The sequence below is a fragment of the Xiphophorus maculatus genome, chromosome 1, assembly GCF_002775205.1.
Source record: "Xiphophorus maculatus strain JP 163 A chromosome 1, X_maculatus-5.0-male, whole genome shotgun sequence".
NCBI lineage: Eukaryota > Metazoa > Chordata > Actinopteri > Cyprinodontiformes > Poeciliidae > Xiphophorus > Xiphophorus maculatus.
In genome coordinates, this window is record NC_036443.1 from 30,916,769 (window position 1) to 30,938,329 (window position 21,561).

General features: G+C 42.0%; 2 protein-coding genes across 2 annotated transcripts; both read right to left on the reverse strand.

Annotated features, from left to right (window-relative positions):
• Positions 1-112: 112 nt before the first annotated feature.
• Positions 113-9,117, reverse strand: LOC102222094 (protein NDRG3-like). Its single transcript, XM_005801871.3, has 16 exons — positions 8,970-9,117; positions 5,220-5,314; positions 5,073-5,105; positions 4,863-4,968; positions 4,646-4,766; positions 4,467-4,529; positions 4,300-4,360; positions 4,131-4,217; positions 4,000-4,056; positions 3,805-3,908; positions 3,051-3,116; positions 2,922-2,973; positions 2,711-2,758; positions 1,727-1,762; positions 1,598-1,649; positions 113-1,012 (listed from the first exon to the last, which is right to left on the reverse strand). Exons 2-16 carry the CDS (start codon positions 5,274-5,276, stop codon positions 942-944), a joined length of 1,014 nt encoding a protein of 337 aa, XP_005801928.1. The 5' UTR covers positions 5,277-5,314; positions 8,970-9,117; the 3' UTR covers positions 113-941.
• A 2,193-nt stretch (positions 9,118-11,310) lies between these two features.
• Positions 11,311-21,241, reverse strand: LOC102232446 (PHD finger protein 20-like). Its single transcript, XM_014469821.2, has 18 exons — positions 21,165-21,241; positions 20,372-20,451; positions 19,562-19,733; positions 18,993-19,077; positions 18,080-18,153; positions 17,740-17,995; positions 17,582-17,665; positions 17,164-17,223; positions 16,581-16,770; positions 16,399-16,508; positions 16,203-16,322; positions 16,011-16,079; positions 15,760-15,899; positions 14,711-14,810; positions 14,439-14,634; positions 14,185-14,356; positions 13,504-13,741; positions 11,311-13,416 (listed from the first exon to the last, which is right to left on the reverse strand). Exons 2-18 carry the CDS (start codon positions 20,449-20,451, stop codon positions 13,280-13,282), a joined length of 2,283 nt encoding a protein of 760 aa, XP_014325307.1. The 5' UTR covers positions 21,165-21,241; the 3' UTR covers positions 11,311-13,279.
• Between the last annotated feature and the right edge of the window lie 320 nt (positions 21,242-21,561).

Here is a 21,561-nt window from a genome sequence, read left to right on the forward strand (position 1 = left end):
TGTTGGCCCCAATTTGTCTCTATACTTTTGTGGAGTGGACTCGATCAGCAGCAGAATCATTCCATGTTTGAACCGGGTTTGGTTCTGGTTCTGAGCAGCGAGGAGCCGTTGATTTATTTCAGCTTTATTTCATTACAAACTACAGAAACAAACATCCAGCAGGTTTAGAACCAGAGCAACAGGAAACCCAAACCACCAGAACCGCAGCAAGACCCGGTTCTGCTCCAGGAACCACAGGGTTCTGAGCTCCTGATGGACTCCCGTTTACTGAAGAGAATGGAGCAGAACCAGGTTCTGGGGCTGTTGGTGTCTTCAGTAGAGCTGAACATCGGGCCCACAGAAACTTCTCATGCTACGACTCGGCATGCCGACAAATGGACTGCAGAGATTCTGAGGGAAGCGGATCGAGCCGACCCGGCAGTACTAGAAACAAGTTCTGACGAAGCAGATGAAGATCAGTTCTGGTTTTGGGCCAAGCTGTGACTTAGAAGCAGAACCAGTCGGGTTCTGGAGTTGAATCGGATCGGACCTCCCCTCAAGCTTTAGTTCATAAATGAGTTTCAGGACGTGAAACTCCTTTAAATATTTAACTTCCTGAAGGAGTCGGGTCCGTCAGAACCAAATATCAACGACGAGTAAATATCAAAAAGATCGGATCAGAACCACAAGAAAGAGAAAAATGTCTGATCAAAGAGAACAAGAACCACAGAACAACGGCATGTAAACTCCACGAAGAGAGAAACGTGTTACCATAGCAACTGCTGGACAACAGAACCGCACCGGTCCAATCTCCAGCATGAACTGGACTCTTCAGGAAGAACTCTGACAACTGGAGGAGGAGGAGGAGCAGAACCAGAACCGCAAGGCCGGCACTGCTGGCTGGATGGTCAGGACCTCAGCGGCGCCCCTTGGTGGGCGTCGGTGGCGCTACGGCGCCAGACTCACATGGAGCTCGCATTGGTGGCGGAGCGGCTTCTGGAGCGGATCAGACGGGTCATACCGGCCGCGGGCACTGGGGGCACAGGGGCAAAGGTCAGAGGGTCCAGCAGTAATATTCCAAACAATAAAAACAGAAACTGATCTACCTAAACTAATTTAGAGACAGAACCTGCTGTTCAGTTCTGGAACAATGTCGGGTCGTCACTAACACTGTATTTGACTGAACCAGGTGGGTTACAAAGAGGAGATGTTTTATGTAATCATCGCAGCGTCTAGTACAGGATTCACAAACTTTCTGTCAGGAGGGCAAAATCATCAGCACCATCAGCACCAAAAAAATATTTTTCAAAACTAAAATCCCCCAAAATGTTTTCTTTACCTACTCAATAACAAACTAAGCATGAACTATTTGAATTAAAGTCACCTGATTTTTTGTTGATCTATTCATCACCTGATAGCAGCACAATAACAACCTCATTATATCTAATTAATAATCATAAATAATCCCCAGATCAGTCCTACAGTGGATTGATTTCAGCAGAAAGCTTTTCTTATGTTAGGATTTTTAGCTGCAGATTCTTCTGTAATGAACATGTGAGACAGATCAGGATAAAAGCCTGTTAATCAGCTGAGTGTGAGCCGACGTGCAGACACTCACTGTATCCCATTCCCTGGAGGAAGTACTTGATGGCCTCGGCTAACTTCCCAGGCTGCACAGAAAAATCATTTTGTTTTCATTCAACATTAAAAACAGAACCAGGAACTCCGGTGTTTATCTGAAACTCACCTGAACCACCTGAGGAAGTCCCCCACAGTCCGCCATCTAGTGGACAGATAAAGAATGACATCATTATCAGAGTGACCAGCTTTAATCTGCTGGTTACAACGTTTGGTTCATTCACTGTGTGAAGGCTGAACTCCCCAACTGTCAGCCACAATCACACTATAAGAAATCAGATAACAGCAGGTGGATGTGACATTTATATGTTTACAATAACTATAAATTATCTTAAGACTACCTTCAAAAATGTACAATGTTTATTCAGGTCATTGAACGTCACATTTTACATGCAGTGACATTCAGAAGCCAGTCTTACAACGGCAAGAAAAGCGGCGTGTTGACAGGATCTTGGCCATTTTTTACGCCGTCCTAAGTCAGAAACCAATGTTTTAATCAGAAGTGTGGTAAAAGTGACGTTTTGTGACACTTGGCTTTCCGCAGTGTGGAATATAATCTGTAAAATACAATTTGAAATGAATGCGATTAATAAGTACTGTATTGTTTGATGAAGTTTCTTAAAGTTGCTTTTTTTCCTAATTTCAATTTTTGAACTTTTGAATATTGGAACAAATTTCTCTCCATAAAAAAAAATTAGAAAAACTAATAAAACAACAAATTGACTCATTTAGTAAAGAAAGAAGAAACATGAATATAACAAGTAGTCAATCAATTAATCTCATTATAAATTAAAATAAGCTTGATAAATTCCATTATGGAGATTAATAATTTTTAAGGAAAATTTTGTAGGCAGAGACATCATAAACTATTTTATTTATGGTTTTTATTTCTTTTTTATTTATTGTTTTGGGTTGTTTTATTTTGGATAATTAAGTAAACAGTTCCAGTATTTATTGTTCTTTGAGAGGGCAAACTTCCATTATTATGCCGAGTATCAATATATTACTTGAAAAGGTTCTAAAAACAACAATATTATCATTTATTGCAATAATTAACAGACGTCATGGTAACAAGGCCTGAACAGTTGGTTACCTTCAGCAGGGTGGTCTTGGTGGGATCCAGTTTGGAGTTACAATCCACCTGCACGACAAACAAACAAAACTTCTTAAAATGACACAAATCCAGAAAAATATGAAGAAGTTTTAAAATAAGGAAAGGAAATAAAACTAAATATAAATACTGCAGACAGACAGATGGCCAATCAGAGAGCTGGATTCTAAGGAGGAAGAGGGCGGAGACTCACCACGGCGTCCACAGAAGGTGACATGTCTCCGACCACCAGCAGAGTGGGACACCTGAGGAACAACCAGCCAATCAGAGCGGCCGACAGGAACCGGGCGACCAGGTGAGTTCAGGTTGGGGGCGGAGTTACCTGAGTGTGACGAGGCCGCTTCCAGTGAGACCAGGGGTGGGTCGGTCTATCTCCAGGTCAATACGGCTGATGCGCGCGCGCACACACACACACACACACACACACACACACACACACACACACACACACACACACAGGGAGTTCACTGCATCAAATAACTTCTATAAAATATAAAAAATATGATATGTTTTTACATATTTATTAAAACTGTCACCATGTTGTGACATTTTGAATAAATATATAAGTACATCATCCTCATGTACTTGCTGCTAAATGTTCTGATAGCGGAGAAATAACTTATCATTAGAGGAAAACAGTTTATCTGCCAACATCATGGTGGCCACGCTAACTAGCTTTAGCATTGATAAGACCGGCCTGCTGGCCCTGATTGGTTGTTTCTAGTTAGCACTGGCAGACGGCAGAGAGGCTTGATTTTTCACAGATCAGACCAAACTGTCACAAAATACTGACAGTTTCAACAAATCAATAAAAACAACTTTATAAAAATTACACACTGCAGCTTTAATAGGAGATTTTTACGTCATATGAACCTGGTGAAGAGAAAAAGGTCACTTGAGTTTTGATTTTAACATTTTCTCTTAAATGCTAAATGTTTATATTTTTGTTCAGTTTTGGCTTCATTGATGCTCTGAGTGTTACAAATTGATTACTGAATGACTTGCTGATTATTTTACTGATTGATTAATCAGGATTAACCATCTGAATTGACAGGAAGTAAGCGGCGGCGCCTCACTTCTCATAGCTGCTGAAGAACAAGGCCAGGTTCTCCTGAGGAATGTCCTGACAGATTTGGAGTCTCAGCGTCTGAACGATCTCCTTGTTCTCTAGTAACTCCTCCTGCTCACACACACACAGATAAAGTGCTGTCTGTACATGCTGTGGGACCTGTAGGACCTGTAGGACATGAGGACGGTGCGGTGTCCCTCACAGAGCTGAAGTGGTGTCCCATGATGTTGTCCACCAGGCTGCTGGTCCAGCTGCTCAGCTGCAGGAAACAAAATGGAGGCTCAGTTTGTGTCTCTGCTTCGTTCGTTCGCCTGCGTCTGGGGAGACGGTTACCTTGGAGGCGGCCCAGTCCACCCAGCCTTTGGCACACGGGTCAATGTTGATCAGAATCAAGCCTTCCACCAACCTGGCCTTGTTCAGCTGAAACAACAACAACTGGTTTTACTGGGAGCAGTGGGAGGAGTCAGAATGGAACTGAGGATGACTGGGTGGGTTTGATTACAGCCAGCTTGGCGAGGACGTAGGCTCCAGCTCCGACGCCGATACCGATCACACTCTTCACCCTGAAGACACAACCAGACTCAGAGTGACCTTAGAGTGACCTCTGAATGACCTCTGAGTGACCTTACCCCATCACTCCCTTCCTGCACCAGTGGACAGAGGACTTACTGCAGCTTGGAGAGGACATGCGGCAGCATATCAGCCAGCTCCTCCATGGCAGGGTACTCGTACCTGGACACACACACACACACACACGCACACACACACACACACACTCAGTGCTAATTACTGTACACAATCACTGAGGCCACTTGGTTATGGACTGTGTGTGTGTGTGTGTGTGTTACCCAGTGGGGAAGGTTGGAGCGTTGTCCTGCTGTCCAGGAGCGTCAATATGCAGCACAGAGAAATGCTGCGTCACTTCCTGCATGTCCTCGAAGTTGAACAGTGTGTTGAAGCACGACTTGTCTGCACACAGACGGACAGAGAGACACAGGGACCAGAGGATATCAGGACACGTCCAGATGTCCTCTGGTCTCCACCTGCAGCGCCCCGTTTACTCACGGTTCAGTCCAATGTCGTGGTAGGTGAGGATTGTGGGCTGGTTGCCCTTGGCGACGCCCCTCATAGTGACATGCAGCACTCCATGCGCTGTCTCCACGTCGTATTCCTGGACGACACACACACTCAGACTTTTATGAAATGCTAACTCTGTGCTGCCTGGTTTGAATCCTTCCACACTAATCAGTTGTGAAGCCGACTGGCTGAACTCACCTTGCAGTTGACATCCTGCAGGTTGCTCTTATTCTGCAACGACAACACAGAGAACTGGGTAACTGATCATCGCTCTTTATCAGGGCTACAGGGACGATTTCAGCCTCATAACGCCATGTCTGAGCTGTGCTAAGCCCCGCCCCTCACCTGTCCTGTGAGCAGAGGTTTGATCTCCGTCAGCTGCACGTCGTGAAGCTCCTCCATGATGTCAGTGTTTCACACCAGTCAGCTGGTAGAAAACACTTTAAACGGGCAGACAGGAGAGGATTAAACTAAAACATCCATTCATCACCCAGAAAAAAAACAAAACACACAGCTGAACAATCACAGCTCGTTTTGAAATGTCAAAGGTCACCCGCTGATCTGAGGTAAATTACACTGTGGTGCAGCTGTTAGCAGGAAGTGCTGCCAGTGATGGGATAATAACTGAATCGGTTTAATTGCAGCCGTTTGCAGCATCTTTAAATGCTTTTTGCAGCTCAAGTCCAGCAGTCAGCTAGGAGGGGTTAAAATGTTTCTGTGACTGAAAGACTCTAAACTGTCAGAGAACTAATCACAAACTGAGACTTACATTGAAAATATACACAAATATTCCTAAATCTGGGAGCAGTTTATTAAAAGATCTCATCTCTAAACCTCTGATTAAAATGTTACAAAACTGAAAGATGGTCATGGTGGATCCTTCCTGCCCACAGCCGACACAAGAAAAACACAAACTGAACTCCAAAAACCTTCAGATTTTATCATAAATTCCTCTCATTAAAGTCTTTAATCTTAATGTCACAGAAGTCTGTTACCATGGCGATAAGGAAACAGCAGTGAACCGGTCCGGCTCTACTGGATCAGCACCGGTTTCACTTCAAATTCAAAAAAATTTGTAAAAATCCACAAATGTTTCAACAGGTTTATTTACAAACAAACATGGAAATGAAAAACTCTTCAGTCCCGCCATGTTTTCTTAATGTTTAATATAATAAATTATTCTATAACATCAGATTTACTCAGCCTAAAGTTTCCAGCTCAGTGAGTCTGATGGAAACATGAAGTGTGTGTGTGTGTGTGCAGACAGGTTTCAGTAGATTGGGTTTTGGTTTGATAAACTGTGTCCTAAAGTCAACTTGGCTCTGATCTAAAGTCAAACAGAACATTAAATCAAGTCTCAATCAGCAGGAAGTCAACAGGAGACTGAATAAAGTGTTTCCTGTTTTCTTCAATAAAGAAAATCCAATAAGCATAAATACAATAACAGTTCAGAAATAGATACTCAGCTATCTTCCAGACCATAAACTGACATGACAGGAATGCAATGAGAGTTAAACACACATCAGCCTCCTTTGGTTTTTATCCCAAAATACTTCAGTGTAAAGAAACAAAAACAAATCACAATATTAATTCAAATTTATAAATGATATTTAGTTCAGTAATTAATCAGGTTTTATTGGTTTTATTTTCCTTTTGTCTTGTTTAACTATGATTTTGATAGACTAATTATTGCAGGAAATTATTTCTACTGGATCTTCTCACAGTTTCAAGGCATTTATCATGTTTTCAATGTTTCAGTTCAAGTCAATTAATTTCCAAATTACTTTATTGATCCCAAAGAGATATTAAATGTTGTTGTGACTCAGTAATTTAGGTTCTTTACAGAGTTATTGTAGATGCTGACTGACAGCTGTGGGCAGGAAGGATCTCATGTAGCAGTCCATGTTGCAATGAATCTGAAGAAGCCTCTGACTGAAGACAGCTGTTGTTCATTTAGCATGCATGGCTGGGTTAAAATGATGAAGAAGAAACAACAGAACTTCACTTTGGTCAGAGTGTAACGCTAACAGACAGCCTGACCAGCAGGAGGCAGCGTTCAGCAGGTGAGAAATGCTTAGCATCCTCCTCCACCAGGCTCCACCTGCAGTCCGGAGTGGATCCAGAAATTATGGATCCATAGCAGAAGTGATTCAGGGTTTATTTCTGCCTGCTGGGGTCTGACTGGGTCCAGTTTCCCTCAGAGGAACCAAACAGCAGAAAAACTCAGAACACTAGCTGAGGTCCTGAAAAGCTTCCTGTAGATGCAGAAAAGTCTGAGCCAATCAGCTGTTCCCAAGCTGCTGAATGGTTTTCCATCATATGCTGAGTTTGGTTTCACCTGTGCATTATGACCAAACTTCTACACTTTAGTCTCTTTTGTCCAGCAGTCGCTGTTCATTCAGTATGCAGGTGTAAATAGATCTACCATATCAGACTCTGACTGATAATAAGGGATTTAAAGTTGGATGGATTCTTACCCAGAATGCCCTGCACTGTAGTCAGCTTCCTAATGCATTGGAACCAAACCAGTTCAAACCCAGACCGAGTTTCTGACCGAACCAGACCAGGGTTTGTAACCGGACCTGAGTTTGTTTTTTTAGTTTGCATCAGAGTTCGATTAGCATTCACACCTCCTCAACCAACCGACTGTCTAGGCAAATCATCTGCCATCTTGCCGCTACGCTATTTCTCCATGTAGTGTGACGCCCCCTCATGGTGGTGCTTGGTTCTGACTGTCAGTTCCCAAAACAGACGGCAGACAAAACCTGTCAGCATAACAAATTTTATAAATTGTCCCAGAAATTACAGCAATAAACGAAACCTTGTTGTTTTCAGACCATTTTCAAGTAATATAACATTAGAAAATGTTTCAGAACATAATCTGAAATATAAATAAACTTTAGTCTAATAAACATTTAATAAACACTGGAACTGGAAGACAAATATCCAAAATAAATAAACGAAACATCAGAAAAATTAGATAAAAATGAATTATAAAATCTCTGTAAACAACATTGTCCTTCAAAATAAGGACTAGTTGAGACCAAAGCACCAGACTGAAGACTTTAGTAGTGAGAGAGAAAAGAGAAAAAGATAAATCATGCAAAGAAATGATTCAGTTTGTTTCAATTAATCATCTGATTAATTGATTTATTACGACAGGCCTTCGGTCGACTCCAAACACCAATGTTCACAAACCAAACCAGTTCTAAAACTGACCCAGTTCTAAAACCGAACTGGTTCTAAAACCGAACTGGTTCTAATACCAACCCAGTTCTAAAATGACAGTTTTTCAGAAAATGCTAAACAAAATGGAAAAAACATGATGAGATTCTGCTTCACACACAGACTATCTTCAGTCAGAGGCTTGAAACAGACTGCTACAGGAGCTCATACCATATCTACTTTTTTCTATTTGATTGGTAAATTACTCCAGGATTGATGAACTGAGGTGATGAAATTCCACAGAAACAGTTTGGAAACGGCTTTTAAAGCTTTCCAGGTTGCTCCTCCTCTTAAATCTTTGCTGATGGCTTTCCGCCCTGTCATGGTGGTTAACACATAAAGCTTTCACCGAGGTGTTCACGGTGATTATTACTCACCTTCCCAACAGCCAGAGAAGCAGAAAGAAAGGCTGTAGGCACTTTTCTCTGCGTTCCTTTAGTTTAAATATAATCTGTTATTTGGTTTAGCAGCTGCAGATCTGATGAACTGGATGTTTTCTGGCTGAGCTGTCCGCCCACATTAGCGCACAAAGAGCCACAATAGGATGGTAACGTAACCTCCACTGACAGGGAGCCTTAGCAACCAACCGTTACCATGGGAGACGACATCTCCAGCTCGCGCGCGCACTCACACACTGACATACACACACCCCGATACACAAACACACACCTGTAACTCGTAACATCGTCATCATGAAGGCGAGCTCCATCAGAACAGAACCGAACCGTTCTCCAAACGGAACCTTTGAGTTACCGCTTAACACAAGCAACGATCCCCAGTGGTCAGTTAGCAGTTTTAACTAGCTTGCCAGTCGTTACCAGGTAACCAGTCTCTAGTTAACTGACATAATGGAGTTTTTTCCCCACTCACCGTTAGTCGGTTCACCCCTGAAACGGGTCGGTAGGCGGTTTAATCCGGTTCGGCAGCAGGTAACCGTTGGTAACCAGCAGAGTTTGTTGAATCTGGTCGCGAGGAAGATTCTCTCTCCGGCCGTTCTGCTGCACGCGGACAGTCCGGGGCGGAGCTACGTCAGAAATCTAAACACGGGGGGCGGGGCCTTGATGTTTACTTTAGGGACAAATTAGTACAGAAAACAACAAGTTTGATTCATATCAGCCCAGTAAATATTCCCCAGAAATCCACATAAATTAAAGTTGATTCTGGTTATGTGTCATTAGAAAAAGTCAGCTTGTTATGTGTGACTCTAAATAATAATTTTGAGATTTTATAAGAATAATAATAATAATAATAATAATAATAATAATAATAATAATAATAATAATAATAATAATGCATTTTATTTGTCAATGCCTTTCAAAACACCACATGAATGCATCCATCGTTTTTTAATTTGATTCTAATTCTAATTAACTTTACTTAGATCATATCTTTGTTTACAGTTGATTAAGCATTAATTTACCTATATTTACTGTTAACATTTACTTGAATTTCTTCCTATGTTTACTTGTATTAATTTGATCTTATTTGGTCAATTGTCATTATACGCTATGAAATATTAAATATGTTGGATTTAGCAAAAGGCTAATTTCCATTGGTAGTCCCATGATACAAACAGCACACACACACACACACACACACACACACACACACACACACACACACACACACACACACACACACACACACACACACACAAACAGATCATATGCATTGCTTCAGTTAATCTAATTTTTTTTCAATGTCCTTTATTTTCCTTTATAACAAAACAAATGAAATAAAATAAAGAGAGAAATGGATGCATAAAATATGAAAGAAGCAGTTGACTTTCAAATCTGTTGTGTATTGCATTGTGCATATCACCTGAAAGTTTTAATCACCTGACATTAAACAGATGATAAGGATTCACTTTTATATTTCAACAATTTTTAGCAAGTTGGAGCTTTCTATGTTTATAGATGGATTTTTTTTGTTTAGGCATAATAAAGTATCTTAATTAATTTCCCAGTCAACCTTCTTCCACCTCAATAATATACATTTTCACTGATATGAAAAAATAAGTGAAAATGAGTAAATATTAATTATTGTTTTGATATCTTAGCTAAAATGTTGAGAAACAAAGTCATAATTTTGAAACAGCGAGTGAAAATGTGAAAATGTTCAGGACTGAATTAAATGTTGTAAGTACAACAGTTTGAATGGACTTCTGTTGATTTTACAGTTTATTTCTCAGCTCCTCCTGTAGATGGTTCTGTTTGGAAGTGAGCAACACGCCTGCTCTCATCCAGGCAGCACATATTTAGATCGTCGCTCAGGCAGGAAACATCGGCGTGAAAACACAGTGGGACCATCTGCTGTACGGACAGCAACACCGTTACTATCGCTCACACACAAACACAAACAGCAGGACTTTCAGACAGACGCCAAGGCCTTGTCAACAGTAAACACAGATAAACGTTACAGCATCCTTTAACTCTGCTTATATTTTTCCAGACAGAAGAACACTTTGTAAAAATAAAAATGGTGTTTTTCTCATTTAGTTTCTCTACAAATTTGCTTTGAGATCAGTTGGATAATTTGAGGTGCAGTTCATAAATATTTCATCTTTTCTGATTTACTTCATCTTTTCTCAATATGTAATGTTTGCTGATCTAAAACATTTAAATGGAGACTACTGTCAGTTAGCAATCTACTTCTGCAGTAAAAATGGGGAAATGTTCTCAAAATATGTTGTTTAAAGCAGATATGTACCAGTTTGTTAAAATGAGGCATAAAGTAACTGTACTTCAGTCAGAAACTGTGGCTCAAATTTTCTCAAACTTTTCATTTTAATGAATAAAATTATTGATATAATTTTCTTGCAATGGAAAATATGAAGTACAGCACAAGATATTTGTCTTTTTATAACTAGACTTTTATAAGTAGAACCACATATGTCCAGAGACTTTACTGAAAAATAAACTTTTCCCAAATTTATTCTGTTGTTGTAACTGAATAAATTTGTTCAGCTGAGCCTAAAATAACTAGGTCCTTTCCTTTACTACAACAAACATACACAATCTTTTAAAAGTTTTTAATCTAAAAACAATAACATCTCTTCTCTGCAAGAAACATAAAAATGCTTCGCTTCATTGTTTTTTTCTTTCTTTCTTGGTCTGCCAGTATTTTTGACTCACGTGACAAAAAGTTTGGAAATGATGTTTCTGAATTATGTTCATGGTTCAGGAAAAATCCAGACACAGAAAACTTGCAGCATGTTTCAACATTTTTATTCAACGGAAGAATCTCTGAAAAACAAAAACCTCCAGCCTGAAACTAAATGAACAGCGAAGCTTCGACGGGTTAATGAGAAACATCTAGAGCTTTACGTCTAAACTACTGACAGGAGAGGAAACAGACGCTTTAGAGGCGTCGCCATCAGATCAAAACCAGCGTGTAGAACAAAGTGTTGAATACATTTTACTGCTTTATTTTCAGGAAAAAGTCTACTTTCCTTTCTGAAAAACAGTCCATCCGTCTCTCTATCAAAATAAATCTACAGGTTTGTACAGTTTCTTATACAAGCGTAAAAACATTCAGATTAACATTTGTACATTTCCAAGCTGTGCTGTGAAGAAGCACCAGCATTTTTCTTCTCACTAAACTGAAACGAAGCAGCTTTTAGCTCAGTAAAAAGAAATAAAAAATGCTGAAACTGTGAGAATGAAAACTGATTCTGCTTGTCTGTAGAGGGAAGCTCATAAAGCACCAATGTAAAAATAAAACTAAAGAAAAACAGAATCTAAGATCTGGGAGCTTTTAGAAGCTGATTTTACACGTTATCTTCATTAAAACAGCTAATATTTAAGTGGATATGTCAGAACTTAAGCTGTTGGGAAATATAAACAGGTTTTAGTTGGAACCAGACTGTATGTGAAACACCAACATTCCTGCTGCAGAAGTGCATTAAAGGCCAAATCGTCAGTTTCATTCAGCCTCTGTGAAGTTAAATATCTGGAGTGAAAAGTCGAGGTCGGCAGATGAAGGATTAATCAGCCAAACATGGATCAAGTTTCACTCAGATTAATATTTTTCATTTGGCCGACAGGTTTTTATTGTTTCTGCATTCACCTTTTAACAGAAACATAAATTTAGTGCTTTTCCTAACTATGACGGCCGTGTGATGGCCAACAGATAGATCTGCTGCTACAGACGATGATCTCCTGGATCATCATCTTCATCATCTGATCCAGGAGATCAAGCGGGTAACAGAACCGGGGCAGAACCAGAACCTCCACAGTGCTAACTCTAATAAAGCTGGAACAAGGGCCAATCAGGGACTGGAAGTAAAACAGCAGCTTTTCAGAGGAAACTTCAGAAAGTCTGGAGAACTGTTGAACCAGACCAGACTAATGGATCACAGAGAAAATCCGAGACCTTCAGGGTTGGATCAATTCTGCTGTCATCACATATCAGACAGAACGATTCAGCTCAGATGATCCTTCATCTGTCCTCAAGTCGAACCGAGCCGGAGTCTCAGAAATAAATCTGTCCTGATCCATCCGGAGTTTAATCTGGTTTATTCTACAAAACGTCTGAATTACACTGACCTCAAAGCTGAGCCCTGACTTCGCCCCGCTCATCCTGGACCAGTGAGACCAGTGAGACCAGTGGCAGCAGTGGGACCAGTGGGACCAGTGGCCCAGTGGCTGTGGCCCGTGTGTTTACTGGCTTACCAGTAAACACACAGTGGGACCATCTGCTGAATCTGGTCCAGATCTGCTGCGCTCAGTTCTGATTCAAAACAGTCGTTAAAACATAAACATAAAACCATAGAAGAAGAAAGGAGGCGCCCCCTGCAGGCCCTCCCAGGTATTCTGCATACAGTCTGTTCACAGCTGAATAAATGAAGCTTCTGTAGATGAAAATGAAAATCTGCTGCTGGGAAAAAAACATTTTGTGGTTCCAACAAACTTTAAAAATCATCATTGTGTTTTTTCTTTTGAAATTACAAAACAGGAAATAATTACAGTTGGTATTAACATTAGTGCAATTACAAAATCTGAGTTATAAAATTATCTGTGTTCTTGTTCGGAGGTGCGTCTGTAACCGGAGCAGCCAGCCAATCAGAGGACAGGTCATGGAGGTCAGCTCCAGGTTTAGTCTCTTTTTACAAAAAAGTTCTTCCAGCAGAACCGACTCACAGAGCGTTACGTTTCCACTCGCCTGCGGCTGTCAGTCGCTCAGCGGCAGACTGCCAGGCGCCGCACCGTACACAGGTCACTCAGCAGGCGCCTGATTCGCTGCTTCAGCTGCGGGAGGCGGGACAAAGGGTCTGGAGGCTCCAGCTCCCCAGAGTGATCCAACCAAGACTCCAGAACTGCAGGGAGAAAAAGAAAGTTTTCTCAATTTCCTCATCAGAGTGGAAAAATAAATTTAAAACCTGTCCTGTATCTGTGTGTGTTACCGTCCAGCTCTCGCTCGATCAGGTCCATCCTGGCGGTGATCTGGTGATGCAGCGTCTCCACGTGATCCAGCAGGTTGAGCCGACACTGAGCCACAGACACGGCGGCCTGTCTGTGGGCGTGGCCGGCGTCCTCTGAGTGGCTCTCCGGTTTGATGCTGAGGAAGAAGTGAGCGTCTGAGTGGCTCACGGCGTTGGCGTCCATGATGCTCAGAGACGGTTGTTTCCTCAGATCTTCAGGCTTCAAACAGAAACAACAATTAGAACCCAAGATTTACACATTTTATTGTGCTTTAATGGGATTTCATGAAACAGAAGGTTGGTTTTAAAAATGTCACAAATAAAATGGTCACTGAGCTCCCACTGGGGTTCTGTCATGTTCCTCTTCTTACTCGGCCAAAAATCTGATTGGATGGAGAACACCTGTGGACATCAATCTTAATGTCTTGCTGCAGGTTATGAGCTGGATTTAGGTTTGGACTTTGACTAGGCCACTCTAAGCCTTAAGTGGTTTAATGAAAAATCTGCAGAATATGCCAACTTCTTTTTCCATCTGATAATCTCCTCTGTGTTGATCCGTCTCAGAAAGACGAGAAGAACTTAAAGGGGTGTGACTCCGTCTGCAGGACGCCTCACAGAGTGTGAAGTTTATTTTAGTCCCTCGTTTCCTGAACCCAGACTGACCTCTCCTACCTTTTCCTCCGCCATTTCCCATGATGCCTCTGGTTTCTGGTAGCAGTGTTCGCTGCTGACGTAGCAGATGGGCGGCTCGTCCTGCTGGCCGGACGTCAGGTTCAGAGCCTCCTCCTGTCGCCATGGCAATCTCCACAGCTGCAGGTCGGGGTGGGACGGAGAGCTGCGCAGAGGGAGACAGAGATGCTGAGCAGACGTTTCTGTAGATGTGCGCCCCCTGGTGGTGGGCTGACTGATGTACTCACTGCAGCAGGCTGATCTTGAGCTGCAGGCCGCTCAGGACCTGGTGCAGGCTGTGCGTCTGGGCCAGCAGGTGGCTGGTGTGGGAGATCTTGGAGGCGTTGATCTCTGAGTAGTTCTCCTTCACGCAGGACAGGCCGAACATGTGACCCGAGATCAGCAAATCAGGTTCAGACAGGAAGCGCTGGGCCCGCCTCCAGCCTGCAGAGGAAGCAGACGGATCAGAGGAAGGTTCCTCCTGTTTTCTGCCCCTGCAGCGCAGCGGAGGGGATCCTACCTGAGGTCTGCCTGCAGTAGTAACAGATGTAGTTGTGAGGAACGTTGTCTTCATATAGACCCATGCAGGTTCCATGCTGCCAGCAGAGACACGACTCGCACTGTAGAGACACAACGGCAGAAAAAGATTCCCTCTGGGTTTGATCCATATAAGACCATCAAACAATATCAGAAAATCTGAGTAAAAACAAGAAAAGATTGAATTTATAGAAGTAAAAGGAGAAGATTAAAATGAAAAGATTGATGGGAATGGTAAAACAAAAAAAATTCCCTCCATTTGGAAAGTTTTTACGCCAGCTGTAGAAGGTTTTTTGGCTTTTTTGAAAAAGAGTTAACGCTACAGGGGAAAAGGAAATACGCTGAATAAAACGGAGAAATTTCTGAGTCCAAACCTCCAGACTTCAGAGGAGAGACGTCTTGTTTATCAGGAAGTAGATAGCCATTAATAAAGTCAACACCTGATGAAAAATCGCTTTGGTGGCTGATTCGCTCCAGATTATCGATGATCTGACATTTTTCACAGTAGATGAAAGCACAACTAATATGAATTTTAGTTTTTTTTGTCTGACATTTTAAAATTTCACTCAAAATGTTATAGACAATTAGATGTAAACATAGCTAGAAAAATCTTTAATTTAGACTCAGGTGAAGTTAAGAAGGCGTTTGTCAGCTGGGACCTGGAGGTGTGATCTGCCTACACCTGGAGCTACACCCCGATGTGAACAAGCTGAACAGGAGGAGGTCTGAGAATATGAATGGACGGAGGCTGAGAACCAAGCCCTGAGGTACACCACTATTAAAAAGTCAAGAGTGAAAGAATAGGGTTTATTAAAGAGATAAAAATCAGTAAATTCAGAGCCCAGAATCGGATCAATTTTACAGATGAATTCATTGTTCATTAATGAACCAGAACCATTTTGGTCTAAATTAAATGAAATATTTCTCTTTATTTCAAAAATAAAATATTAAAAATTAGTCAAAGTTTTCACACAAGATTTGTGGAAATTAAAGCCTGATGAAGACTTTTTATGGACCGTGCGTGTGTGTTACCTGAATCATAAAGTCGTTCTCTTCGTCCACCTCGCACACACACCTCACCACCTCACAGTCCTCTGTCTCCGTAGCAACGGGCCAGAACGTGTCCTCGCCACTCTCAGCCGTCAGCGTCGACCAGTCGCTGCCGTCGTCGACTGGAAGCAGAAACAAAATCAGCGTTTTGCTGGTTTTTTGAACGAGAAAGGAGAATATTTGGTGTTTTTTCAAAGAGAAAAGTGAATATCTGGAGTGTTTCCTGCTCGGACCGTGTGAGTGTGAAAGCTTCAGAGTGAGGGGCGGTCGGTCCGGCGCGTCGTCGTCGCTGCTGCCGAATCCTGCAAGCAGGGCGAACACAGACGAATGATTCCACTGAGATAATCCAGATTTCAGGGTAAACTAATCAGATTAATAATCTGAACTGAAAAGCAGGTTGAGGAGGAATCCAGATCCTCCGTTACCTGACTGGCTCTTCTTCTTCTTCTTCTTTTTCTTCTTCCTCAGTTTGACTCGCAGGAAGTGCTTCCTCTCCTTCCTGTCGTGTCCTCCTGGTTTTTCCTTCCTCTCCTCCTTCTTCAGCTCTGCAGACAGAATTCAGACGTTTGGCTCATTTTGTCCCACAGAAATCTGTTTGAGAATCACCGAGCTCTGACCCACCGGTCCCCATGATGCTCTGCTCTCTGTCGTCACGGCGACAGCTGCCGGTTTGGACGTCGGCCTTTTTGCTGGACGGGAAGTCGCCTCCTTCAGAAGCAGACCTTTTCCTCCTGCAGCGGCAGTAGAGGCAGAAGGTCAGGGGTCATCACGGAGGCTGTGGTGCTGAACTCACCTGGACTCACCTGGAGGCCTCCGGCTCCGCGCCGACGCCGGCGTCCAGCTGCTGCTCAGAGTGGTAGTACTTGATGTGGTAGTGCAGCAGGCTGGCCTTCCTGAAGGACTTGGAGCAGCCGGCAGCCGGACACTTGAAGGGGTTGTGGTCCAGCTCGATGGACAGAATAGGAGGAGGCTGGTTCTTTATCACCCTGTACACTGCAGGAGCACACAGCCAGTCAGACGCTGCAGAAACAGAACCTAAACAAGTACTTTGGTTTCTGGTGCCAACATCTTGAAATAAGACCAAAAAAACTTACAAGTAACTTCTCAGCAAAATAAAGGAGCTTGTTTTGAGTCAACAATTCCTTGATATTCCTTAATAGACAATTTCCCCATGTTATAAGTGGAAACTGTGCTTTTAATCAATATCAGGGAATAATTAACTTAAAACAAGCTCCTTTATCTTTCTGAAAAGTTACTTGTAAGTTAGTTTTGTCTTATTTCAACTGTTCTGAGATATTTGCAATAGAAACTAGACCAGAAATAGTTGGTAGGATTTTGTGTTTTTGCAGTGGGGAAGATGGAGACCCAGTGGTGGGCGGAGCTTACGTGGCTCTCTGCTGAACTTGTGTGTGGTGGGAAGGTGAGCCTGGCGCTCCATCAGGACATCTGAGGAGGAGGAGAGCAACATTGGATGAACTGGAGATCGAATAAATCAGCCACTGTCCCCTTTTGCTCTGGCGCAACAGACGACAATATTTAGCAACTTTTTCTCAGACAAAAAAATAAAAATAAAAAATCAGAATGGGCACGCCCAGCTTTTCAAAGATCAGTGATCAGCCAGAAAACTGTGATCAATGTACCTCTAATTTGGATTTAATCTGCTCTAAATGTGAATTCAAGATTTGAGAGAAACACTCAAGCAACACTGGATGGAAATAAATCAGGAGCTTATGGAAACAACGCCACAGAGCCATCATCAAACTGAAACACAAGATGGACGACCGACCCGGAGCTCATTGGTTACCTTTGTCAATGTGGGCGGGGTTAGGAACTGCTGCCAGGGTGGAGTCTGCTGTGATTGGCTGTTTCTGAACTACATCACTTCTGTCTGAAAGACAAGAAAAACAAACCAGATTTACCTTCAACCTGAAGACAAACATCAGGGGTCAAATCTTAACTCACTGTTTTCTGTCTTCTTCTTTGTTGGTGGATAAGAGGAAGAAGGCTCTGCTGTCTTCCTCTCCTCCTCTTCCTCCTCCTCGTCCTCCTCAGCTCCTTCCTTCTCCTCTGAGGTCTCCTCTTCTTCTCCTCCCTTCTTCTCCTCCTCCTCCTCCTGTATCTCCTGGCCTCCCCCCTCTTTGGGGTTCTGCTCCTCTTCCTCACTCTCGCCCTCCTCCCATCCCTCGCTCCCCACTGCGCTCCTCTCTGATCTGGACCTCTGGACCACAGAAAGCAGCATCAGTGAAGATGACGAGCTGTTGGAGGAAGGTGAGGAAGGTGAGGAAGGTGCAGCGGTTCTTACTTCGTGGAAGGGTTTGATTTTGGTCGGCTTCACCGTCTGGACCACGCCGTCGTAGAACCGCACCGTGTACGAGTCTGGGACGGGAACGCAGGGTTAGGCCCATCACTGCAGACTGAAACTTAAAGCCGTTCAACTGGAGTTACAGTTAAAATGTTTCTTTTTTGTTCCTTTTTTCAGATTCAGACAAGCAGCTTCAAACATTCAGAACCAGATGTGAACACAAGCTTTTTATCAGAGAAACATCTGTTTCGATATGACAAGGAATCAGGACCAGGCAAAGAAGCAACATTAGATTATGAGAATAAAGTCGCATGACAGTGAGTCAAAATAATGAGAACAAAAGACATAATGATACAAGAACAAACTCATAATATTATGAAAACAGTCATAAAATACTAGAAAAAATTTAAACGACAGAAAAATAAAGATACAATATTAGCAGAATAGGGTTGTAATAATATGAGAAAAAAATCCACAAAATAATAAAGTTGACGTAATAATAGAAATAAAGTCATAATATTACAAGAATAAAGTTGTAATATTAGTACAATGAAGTAGTAATTTTAAGAAACTCCAACATAAAAAGTTATCAGAAATTAACACGAGGAATGTTGAGCATTTTAAGAAGTTAAACTTTGTGATCAGTTTTTCAAATAAGGATGATATTTAACATCAGCATCCAATTATTATAAGTAGCAGGACTTTGAAACAAACGACGGTTTACTTCAAGGAACGAAGGACAGACTAGAAGAGCTGCTCTCTATGTCGCAGTTTTGCTCTCATTAAAGAGACTTTTCTAGTAATTTTACGACTTTTTCCAAGTAATATTATGACTTTATTCTGATAGTTTCATAAGAAATCTCTTAGTCTGGCCCTTATGTTCTGTTGTTGAAAGGTCAAAGTTGAGTCTCACCGTCTTTATTGACTTTGAGGATTTTTGCCGGGTAGAAGCGGCAGTCGGTCCAACAGGCCAGAACTTTGGAGCCCAAAACGAAGACCTGAGACAGGAAACAGGATGATCTGACAGAAACACGACAAGATGGAGGAAACGCTCTGGTTCCTGCTTTAAACGAACCGTTTAGAGACGCAAAAAAAGCATATGAATGTTTCATGTCAGACATTTCTCTTACTGTAAATAAAATACTTGAAAAATAAAATGATTATTTAGAAAATAATCATGTAAATATTTTAAAATATTTCATATTTGTAAAATTGTTTTATGTATTTTTAAAATAATCAAATGTTATAACAACATAATCAGATTTAATACTTATAAAAAAGCAGATTAAAATGTGTGAAAAGAATTTAAATTTTATAAAAAATAATTTAGAAACTATTATTTAGAAAACAATCAGGCTGTTTTTCATTAAACAATCTGTTATTTAAAAAAACGATTTTTCATACTTGTAGCAATAATCAATTATGAAAACAATCCTAATCATGATAAATAAAGAGCTTAGCATTAATAAGCAGCGTTGGTACCGGCTGGGCCTGCGGCGGCATCAGGCCCTGCCTCCTCAGGCTGACGCGCTCCAGCGGGCGAAGGTACGGCGAGCTCCAGTGGAACCACTCGTTGTGTCGACGGCTCCACTGGCGGTAGTGGACCAGAACCCGCTCCTTGTCATAATCGATCTTCTCAATAGTGGCAGCATACCTGCAGAGACAACAGCTCAGGTGATTCAAAGACACTCAGAACAACAAAATGATCAGCTGAACTGTCCAATTATTTACTTAACGTTTTGCATCGTGAATTTAACCACAAACAATCCTGGAAACATTATGTATAAAAAAATTGAGAAATATTTTGTATTGTGTTCCAACATTATTATCCTAATGTTCCTGTTTAATCAGCACAGAACTGATGACAGACTTTTCTTCTGTCATACAAACAAAGACTAATCCACTAGTTTGGGCTGCTGTCAGTAAAGTTACAGTCAAAAATTAGTAACATCAATTTGCATTATTTAGCCTGTCATAAGAAAAAACAACAACATATTTTTATAATTTTAAGTAACTCCCCAAATAAGCCATTATTTTACTATTTCGCTAAAGTTGTTTGAGTTAACAAGTTATATCATTGGAAAGAGGCTGACTGGGCAGCTAACTGGAACAGCAGAGGATGGTTAGGATAGTTAAAACATATGCTAGGTACTGTGTGTGTGTGTGTGTGTGTGTGTGTGTGTGTGTGTGTGTGTGTGTGCGTGTGTGTGTGCGTGTGTGTGTGTGTGTGTGTGTGTGTGCGCGTGTGTGTGTGCGTGTGTGTGTGTGCGTGTGTGTGTGTGTGATGCAGACCAGTTCTTTTGTCGATCTCGGGCCTCCAGCTGAGCTCCGACCTCGAAGGTGATTCCTGACCTGTCTGGTGGAGTCTTCATCTGCCGGAAAAAGACACAGAGCCGCTGTAGAAGCTGAAACTTATTATTACACATCATGAATGTTTGTGTTTGGATTCTTTCAGTTGTCCAGGAGATGGCGCTGTTTGTAGAGCAACTTTCTGAGTTACACACATCAAACCCCGCCCAACATTTCATCCTTTTGTTTTCTACGTTTCTGAAAACACTTTTTATATTTGATTTGTTCATAATTAATATGTAAAAAAGGATAGAAAATAAATTGAAAGTGAATACAATTAAAAACAAAGACACGCCTCCCAGCCTCGGACGCTGATTGGCCCACAGAGCTGGCAGTGGAGAACAAGACCCGCCTCCCAGATCCTCAGATATTTGACAGCGGCTAAAAGCTAATGCTATCTGTTGTTGTTAGCGTCAAACTGCAGCGAGCAGCGCCGCGGCTCCCGGCTCAGAGTTATTCACGAACACACGCTACTCAACTTCCACTACGTTTCAAAGCAAACGGGTGAAGTTAGTATGAGAACTGTGCAGCTCAACGGACTGAATCTCCATTGACTTTGAATAGATGAGCTAACAGCTAACAGTTAGCCTCAGCTGAGATGAAGCAGCTCAGTCTCAATAACAGCCTGAGCTGTGACTGCGAGCCGCTGCTGCTGGAGGAGAAGCCTTCAGAGAACATCCAACCTGCCGATGAGTTGACATTCTTAATGAAAAGCAGCGACAGAGCGCCTGTTTACCTCCGGATCTGATCCTCAGCTGCTCCTCATACTCCGACAGATGCACAGCGCATGCGCCAGCACGGAAACTCAGCTGTCCCGCAGAAGACGGTGCAAGAGTGAGTGTGTACAGTAGTCTGAGGAGTAGGTGTAAACCTGAAAGCAAGGCAGTTATAAAAGAGCAGATCCGGATTTATTTAGCTCGACCTCCTAGCGGCGGTCTTGATCTCCAGGTCATCGGTGGTTCCTGCACATCTACCAAATGTATGTAGTGGACAGAAACCACAAGAGATATTATATTCAAATGATACCAAAACAAAACCTTTCTGCCCTAAATAATAAACTATGTGCGGCAGAAAAACATCCTTACCTTGAACCATGGTGGTGGCAGCATCATGCTGTGGGGATGCTTTTCTCC

What these genes read in the sequence shown, in the direction of transcription:
- LOC102222094 (XM_005801871.3), bottom strand. Translation starts at nt 5,276, where the DNA reads ATGGAGGAGCTTCACGACGTGCAGCTGACGGAGATCAAACCTCTGCTC. An exon ending in TTCTTCAGCAGCTATGAGAA is followed by an intron (nt 3,117 to 3,804) that starts GTGAGGCGCCGC and finishes CGCGCGCATCAG; the next exon opens with CCGTATTGACCTGGAGATAG. An exon ending in CCTCCAGGGAATGGGATACA is followed by an intron (nt 1,013 to 1,597) that starts GTGAGTGTCTGC and finishes CTGTGCCCCCAG; the next exon opens with TGCCCGCGGCCGGTATGACC.
- LOC102232446 (XM_014469821.2), bottom strand. Translation starts at nt 20,451, where the DNA reads ATGAAGACTCCACCAGACAGGTCAGGAATCACCTTCGAGGTCGGAGCT. An exon ending in CAAGTTCAGCAGAGAGCCAC is followed by an intron (nt 16,771 to 17,163) that starts GTAAGCTCCGCC and finishes GTGCTCCTGCAG; the next exon opens with TGTACAGGGTGATAAAGAAC. An exon ending in GCGGAGCCGGAGGCCTCCAG is followed by an intron (nt 16,509 to 16,580) that starts GTGAGTCCAGGT and finishes CTGCCGCTGCAG; the next exon opens with GAGGAAAAGGTCTGCTTCTG.